The sequence below is a fragment of the Salvelinus fontinalis genome, chromosome 25, assembly GCF_029448725.1.
Source record: "Salvelinus fontinalis isolate EN_2023a chromosome 25, ASM2944872v1, whole genome shotgun sequence".
Taxonomy (NCBI): Eukaryota; Metazoa; Chordata; class Actinopteri; order Salmoniformes; family Salmonidae; genus Salvelinus; species Salvelinus fontinalis.
This window is the reverse complement of record NC_074689.1, coordinates 9,642,506-9,668,338: the sequence shown is the minus strand read 5'-3', so window position 1 is coordinate 9,668,338 and position 25,833 is coordinate 9,642,506. Positions and strand designations below refer to the sequence as shown.

The 25,833-nt window shown below is 41.0% G+C and overlaps 1 protein-coding gene across 2 annotated transcripts in view; it reads right to left on the bottom strand.

Moving 5' to 3' along the window:
• Positions 1 to 25,833, bottom strand: part of LOC129822822 (cadherin-12-like) — a 232,722-nt gene that overhangs the window by 84,918 nt on the left and 121,971 nt on the right. For both annotated transcript variants that reach the window (XM_055881255.1, XM_055881256.1), the window contains exons 3-4: positions 11,416 to 11,710; positions 1,082 to 1,201 (exon numbers count right to left, since the gene is read on the bottom strand). In XM_055881255.1, the coding sequence (XP_055737230.1) occupies positions 1,082 to 1,201; positions 11,416 to 11,710 (415 nt within the window). The remainder of the gene's footprint in view (positions 1 to 1,081; positions 1,202 to 11,415; positions 11,711 to 25,833) is intronic.

The following is a 25,833-nucleotide window of genomic DNA, read 5'->3' as shown; positions in this document are numbered from 1 at the left end:
CCACCCCGCATTAAGTAACTATACCGAATGTAACATATCATACTAACTTGAATGTCAAGAATTTATATTTACTATTGTACCTCTACTTTACGAGACCAGGTTGGCTGCAGATAGACTAGTGTGCATGATGAGATTATTATGGATAAGAGCGAGAATATTTTGGGGGGCCAAATGGCAGTCAAGCATCGATCATCATGTCACCAGAATAAGACCCTCAATATTTATTGGAAAGGAGCATCAAGATCACTATGCACTTTCACCACCATGTGAAGTTCATCATAACTTATTTCATGTGTAACCTAATAAACGGCATTGTTTCATAGTGGGAGGACCATACACCATATCATCGCGTGACTACAAGTTTATCATATCAATAATGGAGCATGAAGGCGGTTCAACCGCCATTTCACACATTCATTATACAGATACAAAAAGATCCCACCATGTCAAATGAACAGATTAACTGTTGACATTTATAAAGTTGCACCAAAAGATCCTGTTTCCATCACGGCGGTCTTGTTTTTTTTTTATACTGTGACTTTAAAAACTGCGGATGGAAATGTGGTCCACCATAAAGAAACTTAAGGAACTTAAACTTTCCACTGTTTCTAATCCATTTCCCTGGCCAGCTACAATGTAATCAATTCAAGATATCTCACTCATTTGTTTAATCGGATCAATAATGTATAATTAAATTCAAGACAACACTTTGTCAATACTAATTTTCAGAGTTAGAATATACGCCCACCTATTCGATTATTACAGCATTTGGAAACTCATTCTCTTTTTGGAAACTCATTCTTTTTTTTTTTTTACAGATAATTACCATGCCTTTTTGTCATCTCAAACAAAGCTGGATAATAGTTAACACAATCCCAAACAAAACAGCATTCAACATCGACCAACATATGGGTCCTACGTGGCTCAGTTGTAGCACAGTGCTTCCCAGGACCACATGTACATAAAAGTGTAAGTTTCTTTGGATAAAAGTGTCCTTTAAATGGCATATACAAATATGTAAACAGTAACAACAAGTACCAAATTAGACCCATTTCTGACTGACGTTGCCCATCTTATTTACCTGTCTTGGGATCAACAGAGAAGTATGGCTGGCCATGGAGGATGCTGTAGACCACTCTGGCACTGTTTCCATAGGTAGGGTCATCTGCATCTGTGGCTGTCACCTGCATCACATAGGTCCCTGTATAACATACACATACATTTATGTAATTCAGATGGGGTCATTTTTTATGGAATAGTTTTCATCCAGTTTAGTAGCTTGTGCCACCATGTATACCTCCAAAATGTCACTCTTATTCCCTATAAAGTGCACTACTTTTGAGCAGGGCTCAGGTCAAAAGTAGTGCACTATGTAGCGAATAGGGAACCATTTGGGACAGAGTCACTTAGACTAAAGTGTGAAGAGGATATGATAGAAGATGAGTGTGGAGCATTGGAACGTTGAATTATTCACTATGTGAAATATACATTTGCAGCTAAGTGGATGCTTAGTCGAAACATACATCAGGGGTAAAATGGCTGCTCAGACACGCATTCATTAGACATTGCCTCCATTATGGAAACAAAGAGCCATGCACAGCAGGAATATGAAACAGGATGGCAGCCATCCAAACTTCCTGCTGTACCAGGAACAGAGTAATTACTGGTTATAGAAGTATGGGCTCATCCTCTGTAATTACTGAAGCTTCAATCTAAAACACCAATTGCAATTATCCACCGTCTCCACAGAAGCATGTAAACCTACCATCAAATCCAATTATTGTATCTATAAGCTCAATAAAACCACGCCTGTGGCCAAATGAGATGTATCTGTTTTATTCCATATGTACAGGCTGGGACTGTACAGTCTGCTTGGTGGACATCCAAGAGAAGTTACATGCACAAATGGCCATTGACACATGCTAATCTTTTAGTTGGCTGTAACAAGCCTTTATTAAACAGGCTTTGCGCTGTGAGCAGATGGTAACAATTGTATTAAAACATTAGGTGAGAGAGTTTAAGCCCTGCACCACCTATCCGGGTAGAATGTAGCTGAGATGCTCTACACACTCTATTACTGCTATGCCAATGCTAATGGTTAATCACTCATTTACAACTAGGCAGTTTGTGCTTGTTTATCAGCATGTGCTGTAATCATGTTTTTGCTTGTGCGTTTTAGTGATGCAATCCTTTAAGAAACACCTCTATTTCCATAAAGCTTTCAAATACAAGTGCTTGGTTTAAAATGCATTAATAATAGCTAAACAAAGCTATGCACCACTTTTTAACTTGGCTCATTCCAGTTCCTTAATATTCTTTGAAAATAAAACTACAGTTTTAATTGGTGTTTTGAATCCACACCCATTTCCCTAAGGAAGGCCTATCAGTTCCATTCATTTCATTAATGTAATTAGCAGTGATTCCTATTTTTCTCAGGCACACGCTCCATAAACACCCTATTGAACCATTTATCACACACACTGCAGACAGTGTTGCCAACTACTTTTCACGGAGATCCGCAATTGGCTACTTGATTTGTCACTAGAAGTCGCTAGATCACGTGTCGCCGCGATGACGGCACAGCTGCTGTCCCCGACATAGCGTTTTTGCTCCCTCTCCGTCCGCATGTCATGTAAAAATCTTCCAAGAGTGAAAGAGTTCCCAATCGTTCGGATTGTGTTGTGGTTGTGAACTCATGTTGTAAAAACTTTCACAGCGTAAAAAAGTTCCCACTCAATAACTGCATGTGCGTCTGTGTGGATGTCTGTGCTCGTGCAGATTTTTTCTCACACCCCCTCGCCCTTGATTTAGCTAGCTAATGAGCATAATTAGCTGTAAACTGGTTGAGATGGCTTGTTCTCAGAGGCGTGCAGTTTTAACTTGTTTGTACAGCTAGCTAGCTAACTAACAAACAAACAAACAAACAAATATATATATATGCACTGTCAATCGAAAACGTAGCACCCAAGTCTTTGCAATCGCAAATAATCTCTCCTCACATCAACCCTCAGCACTTTGACTTGCAAATCCTGATATTTATATGCTGATCTCACGTCTCAACAAGCTTCTGATACAAGCTTCAATAGTCCTGGCCACCATTAATTGGCAGATGTATGAAGCAAATGCGTGTGTCCACAGTTTTTGAGCTGGAGGGAGGATGTGAGAGAAACACCCGCATGAGCTCAGCCTTCCATATAAAGAGATGCGCGTGCAATTATTGAACTGGGAACAGCATGACATCACAATCAGAACACAATCAAAACGATTTTGAACTATTTCACACTTGGAAGATTTTTACATGACACCTTTACACCCCCTTCCCTTGTTCTTCTCTGCCTGTGTGTGCGCTGTTGCTGTGATTTCTGTTGCTCAGACAGCTTCTCCCACTCTTGTTTGCATCAGAACTGAGTGGGAAAAATTGCTAAATGCTATCAAACCATAGAAACCCTCTGTGTCAAAACTCCCCAAAGGCAGCCTGAAAAGTAGTTGAACTCGCTAAATATAGGACAAAGTCGCTAAATTGTCAACAGTGACTGCAGAATAATCTGAAAATAATAATTATTTCTAAAGCGTGCTCAATCCCTCGTTTAAAGGTGCAACGTTTGAATAGTTCACCTAATTTCAGTTTGTGACAAAGCAAGCAATGTATAGTGTAGAGAATCCTTGTACCATCTAAACCGCTGTGAAATGTGTTTTCAATTAGCCCAAATATTGTATTTTCAGTTGTTTAAAGCTGGTGTACAAAACTGAAACTGCTTTTAATGAGAATGACAGAACTATGACACACATTTTGTATGTGAATTTGGTTTAGTTGCCCAAAAAGTTACATATTGCATCTTTAAAGGAAATAGTTATTTCGCAGGCAGGTCCTAAATTCTCAAAAAACACACACAACACACAGAGACTAAAGTCTGCTTCAGTGCCTTCCATCTTTGTTTCCCTGCAGTGAGTTGTAGAATGAACCATGTTTTCGATCAGCTTGATTTAGAGCCCAGTTTGTGTGGGGAGTGTACAGGTAACAGCCAAAATAAAGGAAACTCTTGAGTAAATGAGGGATGCAAAGCAGTGGTGGAAAAAGTACCCACTTGTCATACCTGAGTAAAAGTAAAAATACCTTAATAGAAAATGAGTCAAGTAAAAGTGAAAGTAACCCAGTAAAATACTACTTGAGTAAAAGTCTAAAAGTATTTGGTTTTAAATATACTTAAGTATAAAAAGTCAATGTAATTGCTAAAATATTATTAGTACCAAAAGTAATATCAAGCCAACCAGATTTTCATGTTTTTAAAATTTACACTCCAACACTCAGAAATAATTTACAAAGTTCGCCAGATCAGAGGCAGTAGGGATGACGAGGGTTGTTCTCTTGACAAGTATGTGAACTGGACCATTTTCTGTCCTGCTATGCATTCAAAGTGATACAAGTACTTTTGGGTGTCAGGGAAATTGTACAGTGGCTTGCAAAAGTATTCACCCCCCTTGGCATTTTTCCTATTTTGTTGCCTTAGAACCTGGAATTAAAATAGATTTTTGGGGGGGTTGTATCATTTGATTTACACAACATGCCTACCACTTTGAAGATGCAAAATATTATATATATACAAGAAATAATAAAAAAATACTGAAAACTTGAGCATGCATAACTGTGACTGTTCTGCTCCTGAAAAAGGCAGTTCACCGCACCCCCCCCCCCCCCCAAATCAATATTTTGTAGAGCCACCTTTTGCAGCAATTACAGCTGCAAGTCTCTTGGGGTATGTCTCTATAAGTTTGGCACATCCAGCCACTGGGATTTTTGCTCATTCTTCAAGGCAAAACTGCTACAGCTCCTTCAAGTTGGATGGGTTCCGCTGGTGTACAGCAATCTTTAAGACATACCACAGAATCCACAGATTGGATTGAGGTCTGGGCTTTGACTAGGCCATTCCAAGACATTTAAATGTTTCCCCTTAAACCACTCGAGTTTTGCTTTAGCAGTATGCTTAAAACTTCTTGGGGATAGGGGGCAGAGTTTTCACATATGGAAAAAAATAGCGTGCACAATTTCAACTTCGTTCTACTCATCCCCAGAATATAAGATATGCATATCATTAGTATATTTGGATAGAAAACACTCTGAAGTTAATAAAAGTGTTGGAATCATATCTGTAAGTATAACAGAACTTATATAGCAGTCAAAACCCTGAGGACCAACCTTTTTTTTTTAAGTCATTGTGTGTTCAATGGGTTCTCATGGGCAAACCAGAATTCTAATCACTATCCACGCAGTTTCTACTGCTTCCACTGGATGTCGCCATTGTTTGGAAAAAGGTTAAGGTTTTTCATTAGAGAACTGAGAAAGATATTGACCCGGAAGTGGAGTGACGTCCTGAATTTATGTTTGAGAGTTGAGCAAGACTTGAAAAGTACCGTGAGTTTGTTGATATCCTGTATTGAAAACAGATTGACCCGTCTTCAATTTGATCGATTATTAACGTTTACAAATACCTACAGTTGTATTACAAAAGTACTTTTAAATGTTTTGGCAAAGTTGAGGTAATTCTTTTTGATATTTTGTCGTGACTTTGTGCAAATTGGACGATGCTTTTTCTGGTACAACGGCGCCAAATAAATTGACAATTTGGATATATATGGACGGAATTAATCGAACAAAAGGACAATTTGTGTTGTTTATGGGTCATATTGGAGTGCCAACAAAAGAATCTCGTCAAAGGTAATGCATGTTTTATATTTTATTTCTGCGTTTTGAGTAGCTCCAGCATGGTTAAAATAGGCTACACTCTCTTGTTTACATTTTACATTTACATTTAAGTCATTTAGCAGACGCTCTTATCCAGAGCGACTTACAAATTTGTGCATTCACCTTATGATATCCAGTGGAACAACCACTTTACAATAGTGCATCTAATTCTTTTAAGTGGGGGGGGGGCGTTAGAAGGATTACTTTATCCTATCCTAGGTATTCCTTAAAGAGGTGGGGTTTCAGGTGTCTCCGGAAGGTGGTGATTGACTCCGCTGACCTGGCGTCGTGAGGGAGTTTGTTCCACCATTGGGGTGCCAGAGCAGCGAACAGTTTTGACTGGGCTGAGCGGGAACTGTACTTCCTCAGAGGTAGGGAGGCGAGCAGGCCAGAGGTGGATGAACGCAGTGCCCTTGTTTGGGTGTAGGGCCTGATCAGAGCCTGAAGGTACGGAGGTGCCGTTCCCCTCACAGCTCCGTAGGCAAGCACCATGGTCTTGTAACGGATGCGAGCTTCAACTGGAAGCCAGTGGAGAGAGCGGAGGAGCGGGGTGACGTGAGAGAACTTGGGAAAGTTGAACACCAGACGGGCTGCGGCGTTCTGGATGAGTTGTAGGGGTTTAATGGCACAGGCAGGGAGCCCAGCCAACAGCGAGTTGCAGTAATCCAGACGGGAGATGACAAGTGCCTGGATTAGGACCTGCGCCGCTTCCTGCGTGAGGCAGGGTCGTACTCTGCGAATGTTGTAGAGCATGAACCTACAGGAACGGGTCACCGCCTTGATGTTAGTTGAGAACGACAGGGTGTTGTCCAGGATCACGCCAAGGTTCTTAGCACTCTGGGAGGAGGACACAATGGAGTTGTCAACCGTGATGGCGAGATCATGGAACGGGCAGTCCTTCCCCGGGAGGAAGAGCAGCTCCGTTTTGCCGAGGTTCAGCTTGAGGTGGTGATCCGTCATCCACACTGATATGTCTGCCAGACATGCAGAGATGCGATTCACCACCTGGTTATCAGAGGGTGGAAAGGAGAAGATTAATTGTGTGTCGTCTGCATAGCAATGATAGGAGAGACCATGTGAGGATATGACAGAGCCAAGTGACTTGGTGTATAGCGAGAATAGGAGAGGGCCTAGAACAGAGCCCTGGGGGACACCAGTGGTGAGAGCACGTGGTGCGGAGACAGATTCTCGCCACGCCACCTGGTAGGAGCGACCTGTCAGGTAGGACGCAATCCAAGCGTGGGCCGCGCCGGAGATGCCCAGCTCGGAGAGGGTGGAGAGGAGGATCTGATGGTTCACAGTATCAAAGGCAGCCGATAGGTCTAGAAGGATGAGAGCAGAGGAGAGAGAGTTAGCTTTACATTGTTTACATTGGGCTATCATCAGATAATAGCATCTTATGCTTTCGCCGAAAAGCCTTTTTGAAATCTGACATGTTGGCTGGATTCACAACGAGTGTAGCTTTAATTTGGTGTCTTATATGTGTGATTTAATCAAGTTTAATTTTATATAATTTTTTTGAATCTGGCGCTCTACATTTTAACAGGCTGTTGGGACGCAAGCGTCCCGCGATCCCAGAGAGGTTAAGGTCATTGTCCTGCTGGAAGGTGAACCTTCGTCCCAGTCTGAAATCTCTGGAAGACTGAAACAGGTTTCCCTCAGAAATGCCCCTGTTTTTAGCGCCATCCATCATTCCTTCAATTTTAACCAGTTTCCAAGTCCCTGCCGATGGTCCCTGCCGATGGTGTTCTGGGAGTGACGAGAGGTGTTTGGTTTGTACCAGACATTGCATTTTCCTTGATGGCCAAAAATATACATTTTTGTCTCATCTGACCAGAGTCCATTCTTCAATATGTTTGGGGACTCTCCCACATGCCTTTTGGCAAACACCAAACTGTCACGCGGAACACACTCAGACAAGGAGACTGGGATCAGTTAACCAAGGTATTTTTTGAACACAGGGGGAAGATTGAGTGCAGGCCAGGGGAAGCTCAAGCAGGTTGCTGGAAACCAGGTGCGGAGGCTGAGGCTGAAATGAGAAGTGTGGGGACAGGGTAAGCAGGTCCGGAGGGAGCGTAGAGTGGGGAATCCAGAACAGAGTAGCATGACTGAAGAGATGTCGGACTGGAGACAGGGACCAGAGTCAGAGCAGGCAGAACTGTAGTGGAGAGGAAAACAGAGTCAGGCAAGGGAAACCAGGCACAACTGGAACAAACGTCTAGAATCATGGACTGACTGGGCAGAGATTAAAGAGGTCTAGAGGTCTTGATTATGGAACAGGTTGCAGCTGGTGGGGATCTGCTCTGACTCCAGCACACCTGTCTCTGCCAATACAATCACACACACACACAGAGGGAGAGAGCACTGGGGGAGTGGCGGCAGCTCAAGGAGACACCGGATGAGCACTAGATGGCATGACAGGAGCAGATGTGACACAAACGTGATTGCTTATTTTTTTCTTTAAGCAATGGCTTTCTTCTGGCCACTCTTCCATAAAGCCCAGCTCTGTGGAGTGTACGACTTAGTGGTCCTATGGACAGATACTCCAATCTCCACTGTGGAGCTTTGCAGCTCCTTCAGGGTTATCTTTGGTCTCTTTGTTGCCTCTCTGATTATTGCCCTCCTTGCCTGGTCTTTGAGTTTTGCTGGGCGGCCCTCTCTTGGCAGGTTTGTTGCGGTGCCATATTCTTTCCATGTTTTAATAATGGATTTAATGGTGCTCCCTGGGATGTTCAAAGTTTTGGATATGTTTTTATAACCTAACCCTGATCTGTACTTCTCCACAACTTTGTCCCTGACCTGTTTGGAGAGCTCCTTGGTCTTCATAGTGCCGCTTGCTTGGTGTTGGCCCTTGCTTAGTGGTGTTGCAGACTCTGGGGCCTTTCAGAACAGATTTATATATACTGAGATCATGTGACACTTAGATTGCACACAGGTGGAATTTATTTAACTAATTATGTGACTTCTGAATGTAATGTAACAACGGGTGAGTGAAATGAGTGAGGATTCAAATGCAGAAAGCGAAATGAACGTGAAAACGATTTAATGTCCTTCAAAACGTAACAGGTCCAAAACATGGGTGAATGCCCAAAACACTGGCGCTAAACAAACCCCAAACCTCGTTACAAACACTGGACAGCGAAAACCCAAAACAAACACGATACATCACCAAACGTAACAACCAACAAGCCTGCATAAACACCAGCGGGCAAAATGAACTTAAAATAACACCCATCCCATAACCCCAACAAGGAACAGGTGAAAACAATTAGACAGAAACAAACAGAAAGGAAAAAGGGATCGGTGGCAGCTAGTAGACCGGCGACGACGACCACCGAGCGCCATCCGAACAGGAAGGGGAGACACCTTCGGTGGTATTTGTGACAGGTAATTGGTTGAACCAGATCTTATTTAGGGGCTTCATAGCAAAGAGGGTGAATATATATGCACGCACCACTTTTCAGTTAGTCATTTTTTTCATTTCACTTCACCATTTTGACGTATTTTGTGTATGTCCATTACATGAAATCCAAATTAAAATCTATTTAAATTACAGGTTGTAATGAAACAAAATTGGCAAAATTTGAAGGGGGGGTGAATACTTTTGCAAGGCACTGTATGGAATAAAAAGTACGTTATTTTCTTTAGTAATGTAGTGAAGTACAAGTTAAAGCTGTCAAATATAGAAATAGTGAATTACATATACCCGAAAAACGACTTAAGTAGTACTTTACACCACCCATGCAAAGTATATTGAAAGTAATTGCATCCACATAGGTATGGTTCCTAAGTTACTTAAGCAATTGTCATCCCATCATGCTTAGGTTCATGTATAAAAATGCCCAGTTGACCATTTTTTTGGCTACCATGGCTCGAAGAAGAGATCTCAGTGACTTTGAAAGGGGGTCTCAAAGGAGCATAGGGGGTTTAAAATGTGTGTGTGTGTGTGTGTGTGTGTGTGTGTGTCAGTCCGGTGTCAGTCAGTCAGTCACCAGATCTCAACCCAATTGAACACTTATGGGAGATTCTGGAGTGGCACCTGAAACAGTGTTTTACACCACCATCAACAAAACACCAATTGATGTAATTTGTAATCACTCACACCCCTCCATTAGAGTTCCAGACACTTGTAGAATCTATGCCAAGGCACATTTAATCTGTTATGGTGGCTCGTGGTGCCCCAATGCCCGATTAAGACACTTTATGTCGGTGTTTCCTTTATTTTGGCAATTACCTGTACATTGACTGTACCCGGGTCCATTCAACAATTTCTATCAGAGCACTGTAGAGATCTGATTTGCTGTTCTCTTTGCCAGAGCTTCATAGCAATTCAGATCAAGAGAGCCAATCCCAAAGTGAATTACCTTGATCTCCCTTCCCTGGGGGAGAGATCATAAAGACAAGCCTCGATCTGCAATGTACTCAGGCACATTGTGCAAAACTGGCTTGCTCACAGAAACATCAAAATCTGTTCTCTATCTCCCTCCTGTTTACCTGTGATTATAAAACTCCCTTTCTTATGGTATTTTTTTTTGCCATGTCTCGATATAAACCTCAGTACAATACAGTGTTGTTCATTCTAAGAAATTCATCTATTTTCCTATGACAAGTTATCTTCTCTCGGGTAGGGGGCACTATTTTCACCTCCGGATGAAAAGCGTGCCCAAAGTAAACTCCCTGCTCCTAAGGCCCAGAAGCTAGGATATGCATATTATTGGTAGATTGGGATAGAAAACACTCTAAAGTTTCCAAAACTGTTACTCAAATTGCAGTTCCTGTGCCTTCCACTAGATGTCAACAGTGTTTAGAAAATGAAAAATGAGGGAGTAAGACCAGTCTGAATGACTGAACCCTACAGTGTCAGTTTTCATGCGCAATCCCGAGAGCGTGCCTTTCTTTATTACCTTTTATATTGATGACGTTATTGTCCGGTTGAAATATTATCGATTATTTAGGCAAAAAACAACCTGTGGATTGAATATTAACATCATTTGACATGTTTCTATGAACTTTAAGGATACATTTTAGATTTTTTGTCTGCCTGTTGTGACTGCGTTTGAGCCTGTGGATTACTGAAGAAAACGCGCAAACAAAACTAAGGTTTTTGGATATAAAGAGAGACTTTATTGAACAAAACAAACATTTATTGAGTAAATGAATGTCTTTTGAGTGCAACCATATGAAGATAATCAAAGGTAAGTGATTATTTTTATCTCTATTTTTGACTTGTGTAACTCTTCTACTTGGCTGGTTACTGTTTGTAATGATTTGTCTGCTGGGCTATGTCCTCAAATAATCGCATGGTATGCTTTCGCAGTAAGGCCTTTTTGAAATCTAACACTGTGGTTGGATTCACAAGAAGTTAATCTTTAAACCTATGTATAACACTTGTATGTTTTCTGAATGTTTATAATCAATATTTGTGTTTTTGAATTTGGCACTCTGCAATTTCACTGGATGTTGGTCAGGTGGGACGCTACCGTCCCACGTACCCTGGAGAGTTATAGCAGATACAGTAAATTAAGCATTTTGTGATATTTTGTTTGCGTTCCAAATGGCACCCTATTCTCTTCATAGTGTACTACTTTTGACCAGAGCCCACAGGTCTCTGGTTAAAAGAAGTGCACTATAAAGGGAATAGGTCACACAAAGTATTTTCTGATATTTTTTCTTACCTACAGGTGACATCTCAGGGACAGTAGCTGTGTACGGGCCTTCCAGAAACTTCGGCTCATTGTCGTTGATGTCCTGGACTTTGATCACAAACTGTGATTCGGGCTCCAGGGGCCTGTTTGTGTCGATATCGACAGCCTGGGCGCGAAGGGTATAGTAAGGCTTCACCTCCCTGTCAAGGCTTCTTAAGGCATGGATGTCCCCGGTTGTTGCATCAATGGTGAAAATGGAGCCGGCCCCTTCTCCCATGAGAGTGTACTTCACTGCGCTCTCGCCCTTATCCAGGTCAGTGTGCAGCTACAAGACAAGAGAAAAGGACAGGTTCAGTCCTAACATACTCCTAATGATTCATTGAGACCACTGTGGGAGAACAGTTTAATGTTTTAAGGCAGTTCATGAAGTGAGTCGATGGGAATCACTGCACTTATAAAATACAAAGAAAAACCCCCACATTCAATATACATTGAGTGCACAAAACATTAAGAAATACGATTGAGTTTCGCCCCCAGCCTCACTTCGTAGGGGCATGGACTCTACAAGGTGTCGAAAGCATTCCACAGGGATGCTGGACCATGTTGACTCCAATGCTTCCCACAGTTGTGTCAAGTTGGCTGGATGTCCTTTGGGTGGTGGACCATTCTTGATACACACGGGAAACTGTTGAGCATGAAACACCCAGCAGCATTGCAGTTCTTGACACAAACCGGTGTGCCTGGCACTTACTACCATACCCCTTTTAAAGGCACTTACGTATTGTCTTGCCCATTCACCCTCTGAATGGCAAACATACACAATCCATGTCTCAATTGTCTCAAGGCTTAAAAATACTTATTTAATCTGTCTCATCCCCTTCATCTACACTGATTGAAGTGGATTTAACAAGTGACATCAATAAGGGATCATAACTTTCACCTGGATTTACCTGGTCAGTCTATGTCATGGAAAGAGCAGGTGTTCTTCATGTTTTGTACACTCATTCTATACAAAGTAGTGTAGCTGTTTGGCCCAGATCTGGTAGAAAGAGTTAGGGATTTGGGATGTGCATATTACCTATATGATGACGCTCCCAGCAATACAGATCTTAATTTGATCACCCTGTTTTTGCAGGAAACTTAATCTAAAGTTACTTCAACCTAGTTAGTAAGTGAAGCTGGCAAATTTATATTTAACGACTTGTTGAGTGAATTTGAAACTTTTGGTCAAAAGTAACATTCTTTTAAGATTCTTCATCGTGAGCACAAAACATTTCATCTGGGATTTAAACTCATAATCTCTTGGTTGCCAGTGACTTGAATTTCCTGCTATGCCAACAGGTCTGTGGGCATGGCAAGAGATTGGCCACATATTAATTGAGAAGAGTTTATTATGTACTTTGCTAAAACACCTTAAAAATTACAGAGGAATAACTTTGAGGCTATTAAACCCTTTCAGTCTGAAAAAATCCCAGGGCTTGATGGCATACCGATAGAGGAATATATGGCCTTGCACATGCACATTTGTGGCCTGCTGGAGGTCATTTTGCAGGGCTCTGGCAGTGCACCTCCTTGCACAAAGGCGGAGGTAGCGGTCCTGCTGTTTGGTTGTTGCCCTCCTACGGCCTCATCCACGTCTCCTGATGTACTGGCCTGTCTCCTGGTAGCGCCTCCATGCTCTGGACACTACGCTGACAGACACCGCAAACCTTTTTGCCACAGCTCGCATTGATGTGCCATCCTGGATGAACTGCACTACCTTAGCCACTTGTGTGGGTTGTAGACTCCGTCTCATGCTACCACGAGAGTGAGAGCACCGCCAGCATTCAAAAGTGACCAAAACATCAGCCAGGAAGCATAGGAACTGAGAAGTGGTCTGTGGTCACCACCTGCAAAATCACTCTTTTTTTGGGGGTGTCTTGCAAATTGCCTATAATTTCCACTTTTTGTCTATTCCATTTGCACAACAGCATGTGACATTTATTGTCAATCAGTGTTGCTTCCTAAGTGGACAGTTTGATTTCACAGAAGTGTGATTGACTTGGAGTTACATTGTGTTGTTTAAGTGTTCCCTTTATTTTTTTGAGCAGTGTATATATGACAACTACTAGAAGTAAAAGAACATCATGAAACAACTAAGAAGCCAGGCCTGATATTTATAGCGGATTTTGAAAAGGCCTTTGATAAAGTAAGACTCGATTATATTTATAAATGCCTGGATTTTTTCAATTTCGGATATTCTCTTATAAAATGGGTAAAGGCAATGTATAGCAACCCCAGGTGTAAAATAGTACATAGCGGCTACTTCTCAGAGAGTTTTGAAATGTCACGAGAAGTTAAACAAGGGTGTCTGCTGTCACCATATCTATTCGTCATGGCCATCGAAATGCTAGCTATTAAAATCAGATCAAATAACAACAGAGGGAGGAGGATTAGAAATCCGAGGCTTAAAAACGAAGGTGTCCATGTACAGTTGAAGTCAGAAGTTTACATTCACCTTAGCCAAATACATTTAAACTCAGTTTTTCACAATTCCAAACATTTAATCCTAGTAAAAATTCCCTGTCTTATGTCAGTTAGGATCACCACTTTATTTTAAGAATGTGAAATGTCAGAATAATAGTAGAGAGAAGGATTTATTTCAGCTTTTATTTCTTTCATCACATTCCCAGTTGGTCAGACGTTTACATACACTCAATTAGTATTTGGTAGCAATGCCTTTGAATTGTTTAACTTGGGTCAAACATTTTGGGTAGCATTCCACAAGCTCCCCACAATAAGTTGGGGGAATTTTGTCCCATTACTCCTGACAGAGCTGGTGTAACTGAGTTTGTAGGCCTCCATGCTCGGACACACTTTTTCAGTTCTGCCCACAAATTTTCCATAGGATTGAGGTCAGGGCTTTGTGATGGCCACTCTAATACCTTGACTTTGTTGTACTTAAGCCATTTTGCCACAACCTTGGAGGTATGCATGGGGTCATTGTCCATTTGGAAGACCCATTTGCAACCAAGCTTTAAATGAGGGTAGAGTGCGCTATTTACACTTTGGGGAAAAAACGTGTCCAATTTAAACGGCCTCGTACTCTATTCTTGCTCGTACAATATGCATATTATTATTGCTATTGGATAGAAAACACTCTCTAGTTTCTAAAACCGTTTGAATTTTGTCTGTGAGTAAAACAGAACTCATTTGGCAGCACACTTTCTGACCAGGAAGTGGAAAGTCTGAAAATTATGCTCTGTTCAAGGGCCTGCCTATAAATGGGCATGACACGTATGAGTATACATGCACGTCATACACCTTCCCCAGGGTGTCAAGATGCAGTGAGAGAAGAAATGGAGTGATTATCTTGGTCTGAGATGGAATACGTCCTCTTGGAATGATGTGTCCCCCATTTTATGTTTTCAGTAAGGCGCGAAGTTGGTTCTGGATTTGCCATCGGAATAGCTGTCGTTATAGCCGATTACTATCTCCGGCTTTGATTTTATTTGATACATGTGACCACATCATCGTAAAGTATGTTTTTTCAATATAGTTTTATTAGATTCTCAAATTTATTTGGGACGTTAGGCGTGTTGCGTTGTGTGCCTTTGTTCAGAAAGGAGAGCCCTCTCGCCACTTGGCCAGTGTGCTGGCTAATTGAAGAGGGAAAAACAATGTTCTAAATCCAAACAACGACTGTTCTGGACAAAGGACCCCTTGTCCAACATTCTGATGGAAGATCAGCAAAAGAAAGAAACATTTTATGATGCTATTTCATATATCTGTCGAACTGTATACTAGTAGTTTTGCGCCCCGGTTTTGGCCACTCTCTTGCTATAACATAAGCCTTATGTCGTAATGAAGATATTTTTAGAATTCTAACACTGCGATTGCATTAAGAACTAGTGTTACTATCATTTCCTATACAACATGTATTTTTTTGTAATGTTTATGAATTGCTATTTGGTCAGAATAGGTGAGAGTCTAATAGAAATATCCGCACATTCTGGGAAATAGAAGCTACGTTAGCATAATGGATAACCACTGATTTCAGCTCTAAATATGCACATTTTCGAACAAAACATAAGTGTATGTATAACCTGATGTTATAGGACTGTCATCTGAGGAAGGTTTATGAAGGTTAGTGAAAATTTATATCTTTTGCTGGTTTATTCGCTAACGCTAATGTGCCTATTGCTATCGCTAACGTGTCTTGATGAATGAATGCGGTTGTGTGTAGGCTATTGTAGTAAGCTAATATAATGCTATATTGTGTTTTCGCTGTAAAACACTTAAAAAATCGGAAATATTGGCTGGATTCACAAGATGCTTGTCTTTCATTTCTGTACACGATGCATTTTTCAGAAATGTTTTATGATGAGTATTTAGGTATTCCACGTTGGTCTCTATATTTACTCTGGCTGCTTCGGTGCTATTTTTGACAGTAGCTGTGATGGTAGCTGCAATGTAAAACTGATTTATACCTCAAATATGCACATTTTTCGAACAAAACATAGATTTATTGTGTAACACGTTATAAGACTGTCATCTGATGAAGTTGTTTCTTGGTTAGTTTGGTTGGTTCTTGGTTAGTTAGGTTGGCTTTGTGCATGCTACCTGTGCTGTGAAAAATGTCTGTCCTTCTTTGTATTTGGTGGTGAGCTAACATAAATATACGTGCTGTTTTCGCTGTAAAACATTTAAAAAATCAGACATGTTGACTGGATTCACAAGATGTGTATCTTTCATTTGCTGTATTGGACTTGTTAATGTGTGAAAGTTAAATATTTCTAAAAAATATATTTTGAATTTCGCGCTCTGCCTTTTCAGTGGAATGTGGGAGGAGTTCCGCTAGCGGAACGCCTGGGCGAGACAGGTTAACTTCCTGACTGTCTTGAGATGTTGCTTCAAAATATCCATATAATTTTCCTCCCTCATGCAGCCATCTATTTTGAGAAGTGCACCAGTCCCTCCTTCAGCAAAGCAACCCCACAACATGATGCTGCCACCCCCATGCTTCAAAGTTGGATTGGTGTCCTTCAGCTTGCAAGACTCACTCTTTTTCCTCCAAACATAACGATGGACATTATGGCCAAGCAGTTCTATTTTTGTTTCATCAGACAAGAGGACATTTCTTAATTTCTCCATTTCTTTGTCCCCATGTGCAGTTGCAAACCGTAGTCTGGCTTTTTTATGATGGTTTTGGAGCAGTGGCTTCTTCCTTGCTGAGCGGCCTTTCAGGTTATGTCTATAGGACTCGTTTTATTGTGGATATAGATACTTTTGTTCCTGTTTCCTCCAGCATCTTCACAGGGTCCTTTTCTGTTATTCTGGGATTGATTCGCATTTTTCGCACCAAAGTAGGTTCATCTTTAGGAGACAGAACGTGTCTCCTTCCTGAGTGGTATGACGGCTGCGTGGTCCCATGGTGTTTATACATGCGTACTATTGTTTGTACTGATGAACATAGTACCTTCAGGCGTTTGGAAATTGCTACAGTTTTTTTTCTGAGGTTTTGGCGGATTTCTTTTGACTTTTCCATGATATCACACAAAGAGGCACTGAGTTTGAAGGTAGGCCTTGAAATACATCCACAGGTACACCTCCAATTGACTCAAATGATGTCAATTAGCCTATCGGAAGCTTCTAAAGCCTTGACATAATTTTCTGGAATTGTCCCAAGCTGTTTTAAGGCACAGTCAACTTAGTGTATGTAAACTTCTGACCCACTGGAATTGTGATACAGTGAATTATAAGTGAAATAATCTGTGTGTAAACAATTGTTGGAAAAATGAGATGTCCTAACCTTCTTGCTAAAACTATAGTTTGTTTACAAAAAATGTGTGGAGTGGTTGAAAAACAATTTTTAATGACTCCAACCTAAGTGTATGTAAACTTCCGACTTCAACTATATGCCAATGACTCAAGTTTTATATTAAATCCGCAAGCTAGATCCCTGCAAGATCAAGACTTTTCTGGACTCTGGACTAAAACCTATTATGATAAGTGTAAAATATTACTTATTGGATCTTTAAAAAATACAACTTTTACCTTACCATGCAATTTAGTAATAACATGGGCTGACGGTGAAGTAGACCTACTTGGTATTTATATCACAAAATATATAAATGGGTTCCCCACAGTGAATTTCAATACAACACTTGTAAAAACAGACAAGATCCTGCAACCATGGAGAGATGTGACTAAGGAGTTAACGGGGCAATTTTGCCTGTCTATTTATGGAAAATTGCCCCGTTAACTCCTTACTCATATCACTTACTTATGACGCTGCCTACTCCTGATGATTCATTTTTCAAATCAAATGAGAAAAAAATATTTTACTTTATCCGGGACGTTAAACCAGACATGATAAAGTGTGCCTACCTATGTAATTAATATGAATTGGGTGGGTTGAGATTTTTGAGATTAAGTATAAAAGCTTGAAACCTCTCTCTAAAAGCTTCACTTATTCAAAAGTTTTACTTGAACTCTAAATGGTTATCAAGTAGATTACTAAGAAAAGCTCATCCATTGTTTAAAAATTGCCTTTTTGCCTTTGTGCAGATTGCCATGTCTCATTTTCGATTAATTGAAAAATATACTTTTTACAATTTCATCCCCCTGTAAAGTATTACATGTAATTTATATTGCAAATATTACAACAAATATTATGGCTGAACTCAAATGTGCTGGTTAATAAAATACCTGTATTTATGGGAAAGTTGTTTGAAAAGGGTATTTTGTTTTTAAATTATATTGTAAATTGGAATGGTAGAGTTATGTCTTTCATGGGGTTATCAGAATTGTACGGGAGGTCTGCTCAATCCAAGATTACAAATAATTAATAACCGCATTACCCCAAAAATGGAGGAGGCAGGTGGCAGCGGGAGGAGGCCCAATATAAAGGATCAAAACTGGCGGAGGAATTAAAATAGCATAAATAGGAAAGTATACCAGGAAGTTGACAGCTGTGCCATACAGATTTTTGATGTACCGATTCTGTGGTATGAGTTCATATATAAAACGAAGCAAGATATAGAATTCTTTCCAACAACAAAATGTTGAACATTTGGGGCATACAATCATCGAAGCTCTGCAGATTTTGTTTTGAGGATACAGTATCAATAGGACATTTATTTTGGTATTGTCCTCAGGTAGCCTGTTCTGGTCTCAGGTTGAGGAATGGCTGAAAATGCATAACATTCATCTAAAATTGACCCTAGAAATAGTACAGTCGTGGCCAAAAGTTTTGAGAATGACACAAATATTAATTTTCACAAAGTTTTCTGCTTCCGTGTTTTTAGATATTTTTGTCGGATGTTAGTATGGAATACTGAAATATAAATGCAAGCATTTCATAAATGTCAAAGGCTTTTATTGACAATTACATGAAGTTGATGCAAAGAGTCAATATTTGCAGTGTAGACCCTTCTTTTTCAAGACCTCTGCAATCTGCCCTAAAATGCTGTCAATTAACTTCTGGGCCACATCCTGACTGATGGCAGCCCATTCTTGCATAATCAATACTTGGAGTCTGTCAGAATTGGTGGGTTTTTGTTTGTCCACCCACCTCTTGAGGATCGACCACAAGTTCTCAATGGGATTAAGGTCTGGGGAGTTTCCTGCCCATGAACCCAAAATATTGATGTTTTGTTACCCGAGCCACTTAGTTATCACTTTTGCCTTATGGCAAAGTGCTCCATCATGCTGGAAAAGGCACTGTTCGTCACCAAACTGTTCCTGGATGGTTGGGAGAAGTTGCTCTCGGAGGATGTGTTGGTACCATTCTTTATTCATGGCTGTGTTCTTAGCCCACTCCCTTGGCTGAGAAGCAACCCCACACATGAATGGTCTCAGGATGCTTTACTGTTGGCATGACACAGGACTGATGGGAGAGCTCACCTTGTTTTCTTCGGACAAGCTTTTTTTCTGGATGACCCAAACAATCGGAAAGGGGATTCATCCAAGAAAAGGACTTTACCCCAGTCCTCAGCAGTCCAATCCCTGTACTTTTTGCAGAATATCAGTCTGTCCCTGATGTTTTTCCTGGAGAGAAGTGGCTTCTTTGCTGCCCTCTTGACACCAGGCCATCCTCCAAAAGTCTTCGCCTCACTGTGCGTGCAGATGCACTCACACCTGCCTGCTGCCATTCCTGAGCAAGCTCTGTTCTGGTGGTGCTCCGATCCCGTAACAGAATCAACTTTAGGAGACGGTCCTGGCGCTTGCTGGACTTTCTTGGGCGCCCTGAAGCCTTCTTCACAACAATTGAACTGCTCTCCTTGAAGTTCTTGATGATCCGATAAATGGTTGATTTAGGTGCAATCTTACTGGCAGCAATATACTTGCCTGTGAAGCGCTTTTTGTGCAAAGCAATGATGACGGCACGTGTTTCCTTGTAGGTAACCATGTTTGACGGAGGAAGAACAATGATTCCAAGCACCATCCTGCTTTTGAAGCTTCCAGTCTTTTATTCAAACTCAATCTGCATGACAGAGTGATCTTCAGCCTTGTCCTCATCAAAGCTCACACCTGTGATACCGAGAGAATCACTGACATGATGTCAGCTGGTACTTTTGTGGCAGGGCTGAAATGCAGTGGAAATGTTTTTGGGGGATTCAGTTCAGTTACATGGCAAAGAGGTACTTTGCAATGAATTGCAATTCATCTGATCACTCTTCATAACATTCTGGAGTATATGCAAATTGCCATCATACAAACTGAGGCAGCAGACTTTGTGAAAGTTAATATTTGTGTCATTCTCAAAACATTTGGCCACGGCTATACTGTTGGGAGATCTGGAGAGACCGGGTCAGTCAATTACTAATATACTAATATTCTTAGTAAAAGTATTTATCTACAACTCGCAATCTGTGGATTCTATTCGATTAGATAGATTAAAATTGTGTGTTAAATGTCACAACATAGTTGAAAGATATATGCGTAGAAATCCGAATAGGGTGGCCAGCAGAGACTGGAGGGAAGCTGAGGATTGGGATGTGTAATCGAATGGTTGAGGGGCAGCTCCTGAGGAACTGTGGGGGGGGATCTTGGAGGGTTGGTGGCCTGGCGTTTGTGAGCTTGGGCCGGTGGCTGATGAATTGCTGGTTCGGGTCCCCGTTGTTGACCTTGTGGGAGATCTGTCGACGTGCCCTTGAGCAGGGCTGTGACCCTGATTGCTTCTGTGTGTCACTCTTAATGTGAGTCTGTTAGATAACTAATGTGATGTAGTTGTTGAGCGGCTTCACTGCAAGTATATTGTATGTTTTAAATATATGTATTTTTTCAAATAAATTATGAAAATAAAAAATTACACCTTAAAAATTCCCTGCTGCTTTAAATTGTTAAATCATGTAAAATACACATTTTGTGTTGAGTTAACTTCATCTAAAGTTACTTCAACCTTGAGTGTAACACTGCACTGTTTTAGCATGTTTGTGTTTTCTTCAAGTACATTTCTTTTAAACACCTTTGCAAAATCTGACTTTGTCTGTCAGCCTGGGGGCATATGTACTGGCTTGACCCATTTCTTTCTCCACTTCACAGTGCAGTTCCTCTTTCTACAATTGCCATGGTAGTGTTCCAAATTGCACCCTATTATTAAATACATGAAGAGAATTGGGCGCCATTTGGGACACATTCTAACACCCTATAAGAAGACTTTTCTTTGGCTACAAGCGGTACACCTGTTGACATGGAAGCATTTTTTCCCCTGTACAGGACATCAGACACACCGATTGGATTGTGTTGTGTCTAATATTCAGCTACTGTAAAGTATTGTGGCCGTCACCATAGTAGAACCCTGTTAGGTAAGTCTCTCTACACTTCGAAAAAAATTATCTTCTGGTGTCCCCATAGGATAACTGTTTTGGGGTTTCAGGTAGAACCCTCTTTGGAAAAAGTTTAACATGGAACCCAAAAGGGTCCTACCTGCACCATAATCCCCAGGTATGATAACAAATACATTTTTCCCCAGTATGCTCTACTGCAGGTAGATTTTGGGGGAATAGTTTTTAATACCTGTGTTGTTGCATGTACATTGAGTGATTGATTGATTAATCTTATGCTACACAAAGATTCATAACAATCATTTATCTAAACTAATCCAATCATGTAGTTAGATTTTTTGCACCTGTTACTGAAAAGGTTGTTCCCGTTTAAATGGTTTAGATTGTATCCTCATACTGTTCATAACCCTGGCAGTCATTATGAATGCAGGTTGCAAGTGAATAAAACGTCAAACTGTTGGATATTGTAACTCTAACTGGATTCCAATAAGAATTATACGTCACGTTACAAGCCAGTATAATGTGCTTGACTGGGGCAAAAGCTCACCAGAACTGAATACTGGCGCCTCAAATGTACTACTGCTTGAGAACCACTTATAAAATGTTAGCTAAAAAGTATTGTAGAGTTGCTGCACCTAAATATGAACAGTTCTGGCACCCAAAATTAGTACCAGCACTTATTCTATACCAAGTCAAGCACCTCTCCCTGACCAAGTCTGTAATACCTTCAGGTTTCAAGCAGGACCCATAGTTCCTGTGCCCAAGAAAGGGAAGGTAATCTGCCTAAATGACTACCGCCCCGTAGCACTCACGATGGTAGTCCTAAAGTGCTTTGAAAGGCTGGTCATGGCTCACATCAACACCATCATCCCGGAAACCCTAGACCCACTCCCATTCGCATATCGCTCCAACAGATCCACAGATGACCCAATCTCAATTGCCCTCCACTCCGCCCTTTCCCACCTGGACAAAAGGAACACCTATGTGAGAATGCTGTTCATTGACGACAGCTCAGTGTTCAACACCATAGGTTACCATAGGGCCCACAAAGCTCATCACTAAGATTAGGACCCTGGGACTAAACACCTCCCTCTGCAACTGGATCCTGGACTTTCTGACGGGCCATCCCCAGGTGGTAAGGGTGGGAAACAACACACTGGTCCCTCGTGGGTGTGTGCTTAGTCCCCTCCTGTACTCTCTGTTCACCCATGACTGCGTGGCCAAGCACGACTCCAACACCATCATTAAGTTGGCTGACGACACAATAGTGGTAGGTCTGATCACCGACAATGATGAAAAAGCCTATAGGAATGGTCAGAGACAAAGGAGATGATCGTGGACTACAAGGAAAATGATGGCAGAACAGGCCCCCATTCAAATCGACTGGGCTGTAGTGGAGCGGGTCGAGATTTTGAAGTTCCTTGGGGTCCAAACACACCAAGAAAGTCGTGAAGAAGGCACGACAATGCTTTTTCCCCCTCGGGAGACTGAAAAGATTTGACATGGTTCCTCAGATCCTCAAAAAGTGCTACAACTGCACCATTGACAATATCCTGACTGGTTGCATCACCGCCTGGTTTGGCAACTGCTCGGCATCTGACCGTAAGGCGCTACAGAAGGTAGTGCGTACAGCCCAGTACATCAGTGGGGTCAAGTTTCCTGCCATCCAGGACCTATATACTAGGTGGTGTCAAAGGGAGACCCCAAAAATTGTCAATCACTCCAGTCACCGAAGTCATAGACCGTTCTCTCTGCTACCGCACGGCAAGTGGTAGCGTAGCGCCAAGTCTAGGTCCAAAAGGTTCCTAAACAACTTCTAACCCCAAGCCATACCGCTGCTGAACAATTAATCAGATGGCCACCCCCTTTGTTTTTACACTGCTGCCTTTCGCTGTTTATTATCTATGTATAGTCACTTTACCCCTACCTACATGTACAAATCACCTCGACTAACCTTTACCCGCACACATTGACTCGGTACCAGTACCCCCTGTATATAGCCTCATTGTTATTCTATTGTGACTTAAAAGTTGTTAGTTTATTTAGTAAATATTTTTCATAACTCTATTTTCTTAACTGCATTGTTGGTTGAGGGCTTTTAAGTAAACATTTCACAGTAAGATCTACACCTGTTGCATTCGGCCCATGTGACGAATACAATTGGATTTGATTTGATTTGATAAGGACACTTCCATCCACGAACAAGTGCTGGTTACATGCAAGTAAATCAATGCTTTTCATTGGCTGATATTCATTTTGTGTGTGAGAACCAATTTAACTTTAAATGCTTGCTTATGTTTGCAAGTGTGGCCCCATTAAGTCTCACAAAAAATATTTGTTTTTTTCCTCACAGATAAAGAGGTACAGAGTCCAACTCCATGGACGTTTTGCTTTGTCAAACAACACAATGTTTGATGTTTGAAGTTTTGAGGGAGCGTACAATTGGTATGAGCTGTTGCCAGAGAATACCATAAGCCGCCTTCAACGTCGTTTTAGAGAATTTGTTAGAACGTCCAACTGGCCTCACAACCACTGATCACTTTTATGGCTTTGTGTGGGCGAGTGGTTTGCTGTTGTCAACGTTATGAACAGTGTCCCATGGTGCGGTGGGGTTATGGTATGGGCAGGCATAAGCTACGGACAACAAACACAATTAAAACATTTTGATGGCAATTTTAAGGGATGGGGGCGCTGTTTAGACTATTTATGCTAATTTGGCTAATTTTTTAAACGGCTTCCCACAAAATCCTTGATCGTACAATATGCATATTATTATTATTATTGGATAGAAAACAGTCTATAGTTTCTATAGGAGTTGAAATTTTGTCTCTAAGTGGAACAGAGCCCATTCTACAGCAATTTCCCTGACATGGAGTCAGATTTGAGAAATGTTGGCCACTCTTCTGAAGTCAGTTAAAAGGGCACTGTCGTTGCTATGACTATACGGACACTTCTTACGTCTTCCCCTGGATGCCTTTACGTGATGACGATTCCAATGGGGTCGATTGCGCGTTCACAGGCCCCACAAATGAAAAAACCCTGAAGCTAGTCATTCTTTTGGAGCTGCGTCATGCGCCTAGAGGACACCGGCCCGCACCTTATCCAAGCATTAGTGAAGGGGGTAATATTACTCGGGTCATGTTTCTACTCGTTATGGGAGTTAAAAACATCATAAGGTAGTTAATTTAAAGCGTTTTATAGCAATTTATATCCGTTTAGTGCGATTTTGGGACATTTATTTTTGCAACGATGTGAAAAGTTGGGCACGCTTTTCAGTTCATCCCGAACGCAGTTGACATTTCCACATGGCAAGAGGACAGCTTTCCACCAAAAGACGATTTCTCCCAAGAAAGGATCCTTTGCCCAAGATTCTGATGGAAGAACAGCTCAAGGTAGGACATTTTTATTATGATAAATCGTGTTTCTGTCGAAACATTTTAGTGGCTTAGGACGCCATGTTTTTTGACGTAGCTTCGCTTGGCGCAAACTGTATTGAAAAGTAAGGATAAATTAAAAAATGTAATAACGCAATTGTATTAAGAATTAAATTGTCTATCAATCCCTGTCCACCCTATATTTTTTAGTCACGTTTATGAGTATTTATGTATAAGAGTAGATCACTGTCTAAGTGGCGCAAGGACTTTTTCTTTACCAGCTTGTCTACATTTCACATTGTCTAACCATGATTTTGGTGGCTAAATATAAACATTTTCGATCAAACTGTATATGCATGTTGTAATGTGATGTTACAGGAGTGTCATCGGAAGAATTCTGAGAAGGTTAGTGAAAAAATTAATATCTTTTGGCGATGTTGACTTTTATCGCTCACTTTGGCTAGAATCAATGCTGGGCTGCTAATTGCTATGTGCTAAGCTAATATAACGATTTATTGTGTTTTCGCTGTAAGACACTTAGAAAATCTGAAATATTGTCTGTATTCACAGGATCTGTGTCTTTCGATTCGTGTATGCTGTGTATTTTTACGAAATGTTTGATGATTAGTAGTTAGGTAAACACGTTGCTCATTGTAATTATTCTAGTCCATTTGTGACGGTGGGTGCAATTGTAAACTATGCCATATACCTGAAATATGCACTTTTTTCTAACAAAACCTATCCCATACCATAAATATGTTATCAGACTGTCATCTAATGAGTTTTTTTGTTGGTTAGGGGCTATAAATATCTTAGTTTAGCCGAATTGGTGATGGCTACTGGTGTTGGTGGACAAATAAAAGATGGTGGATTATGCTAATGTGTTTTTAGGTAATAGATGTACATCTTTACATATTGTGTCTTCCCTGTAAAACATTTTAAAAATCGGAAATGTTGACTGGATTCACAAGATCTGTGTCTTTCATTAGCTGTATTGGACTTTAATGTGTGAAAGTTAAATATTTAAAAAAAATATTTTTTTTGAATTTCGCGGCACTGGTTTTTCAGTGGGGGGGGGGGGGGTGTGCCGCTAGCGCCACGCTGATCCTAGACAGGTTAATTCATAGAGATATCGTGATGATCATCCGCCCCATCACCACATTTTTTAGCATGATAATGCATGCTCCATGTTGCAAGGATCTGTACACAATTCCTGAAAGCTGGAAATGTCCCAGTTCTTCCATGGCCTGCATACTCACCAGACATGTCACCCATTGAGCATGTTTGGGATGCTCTGGATCGAC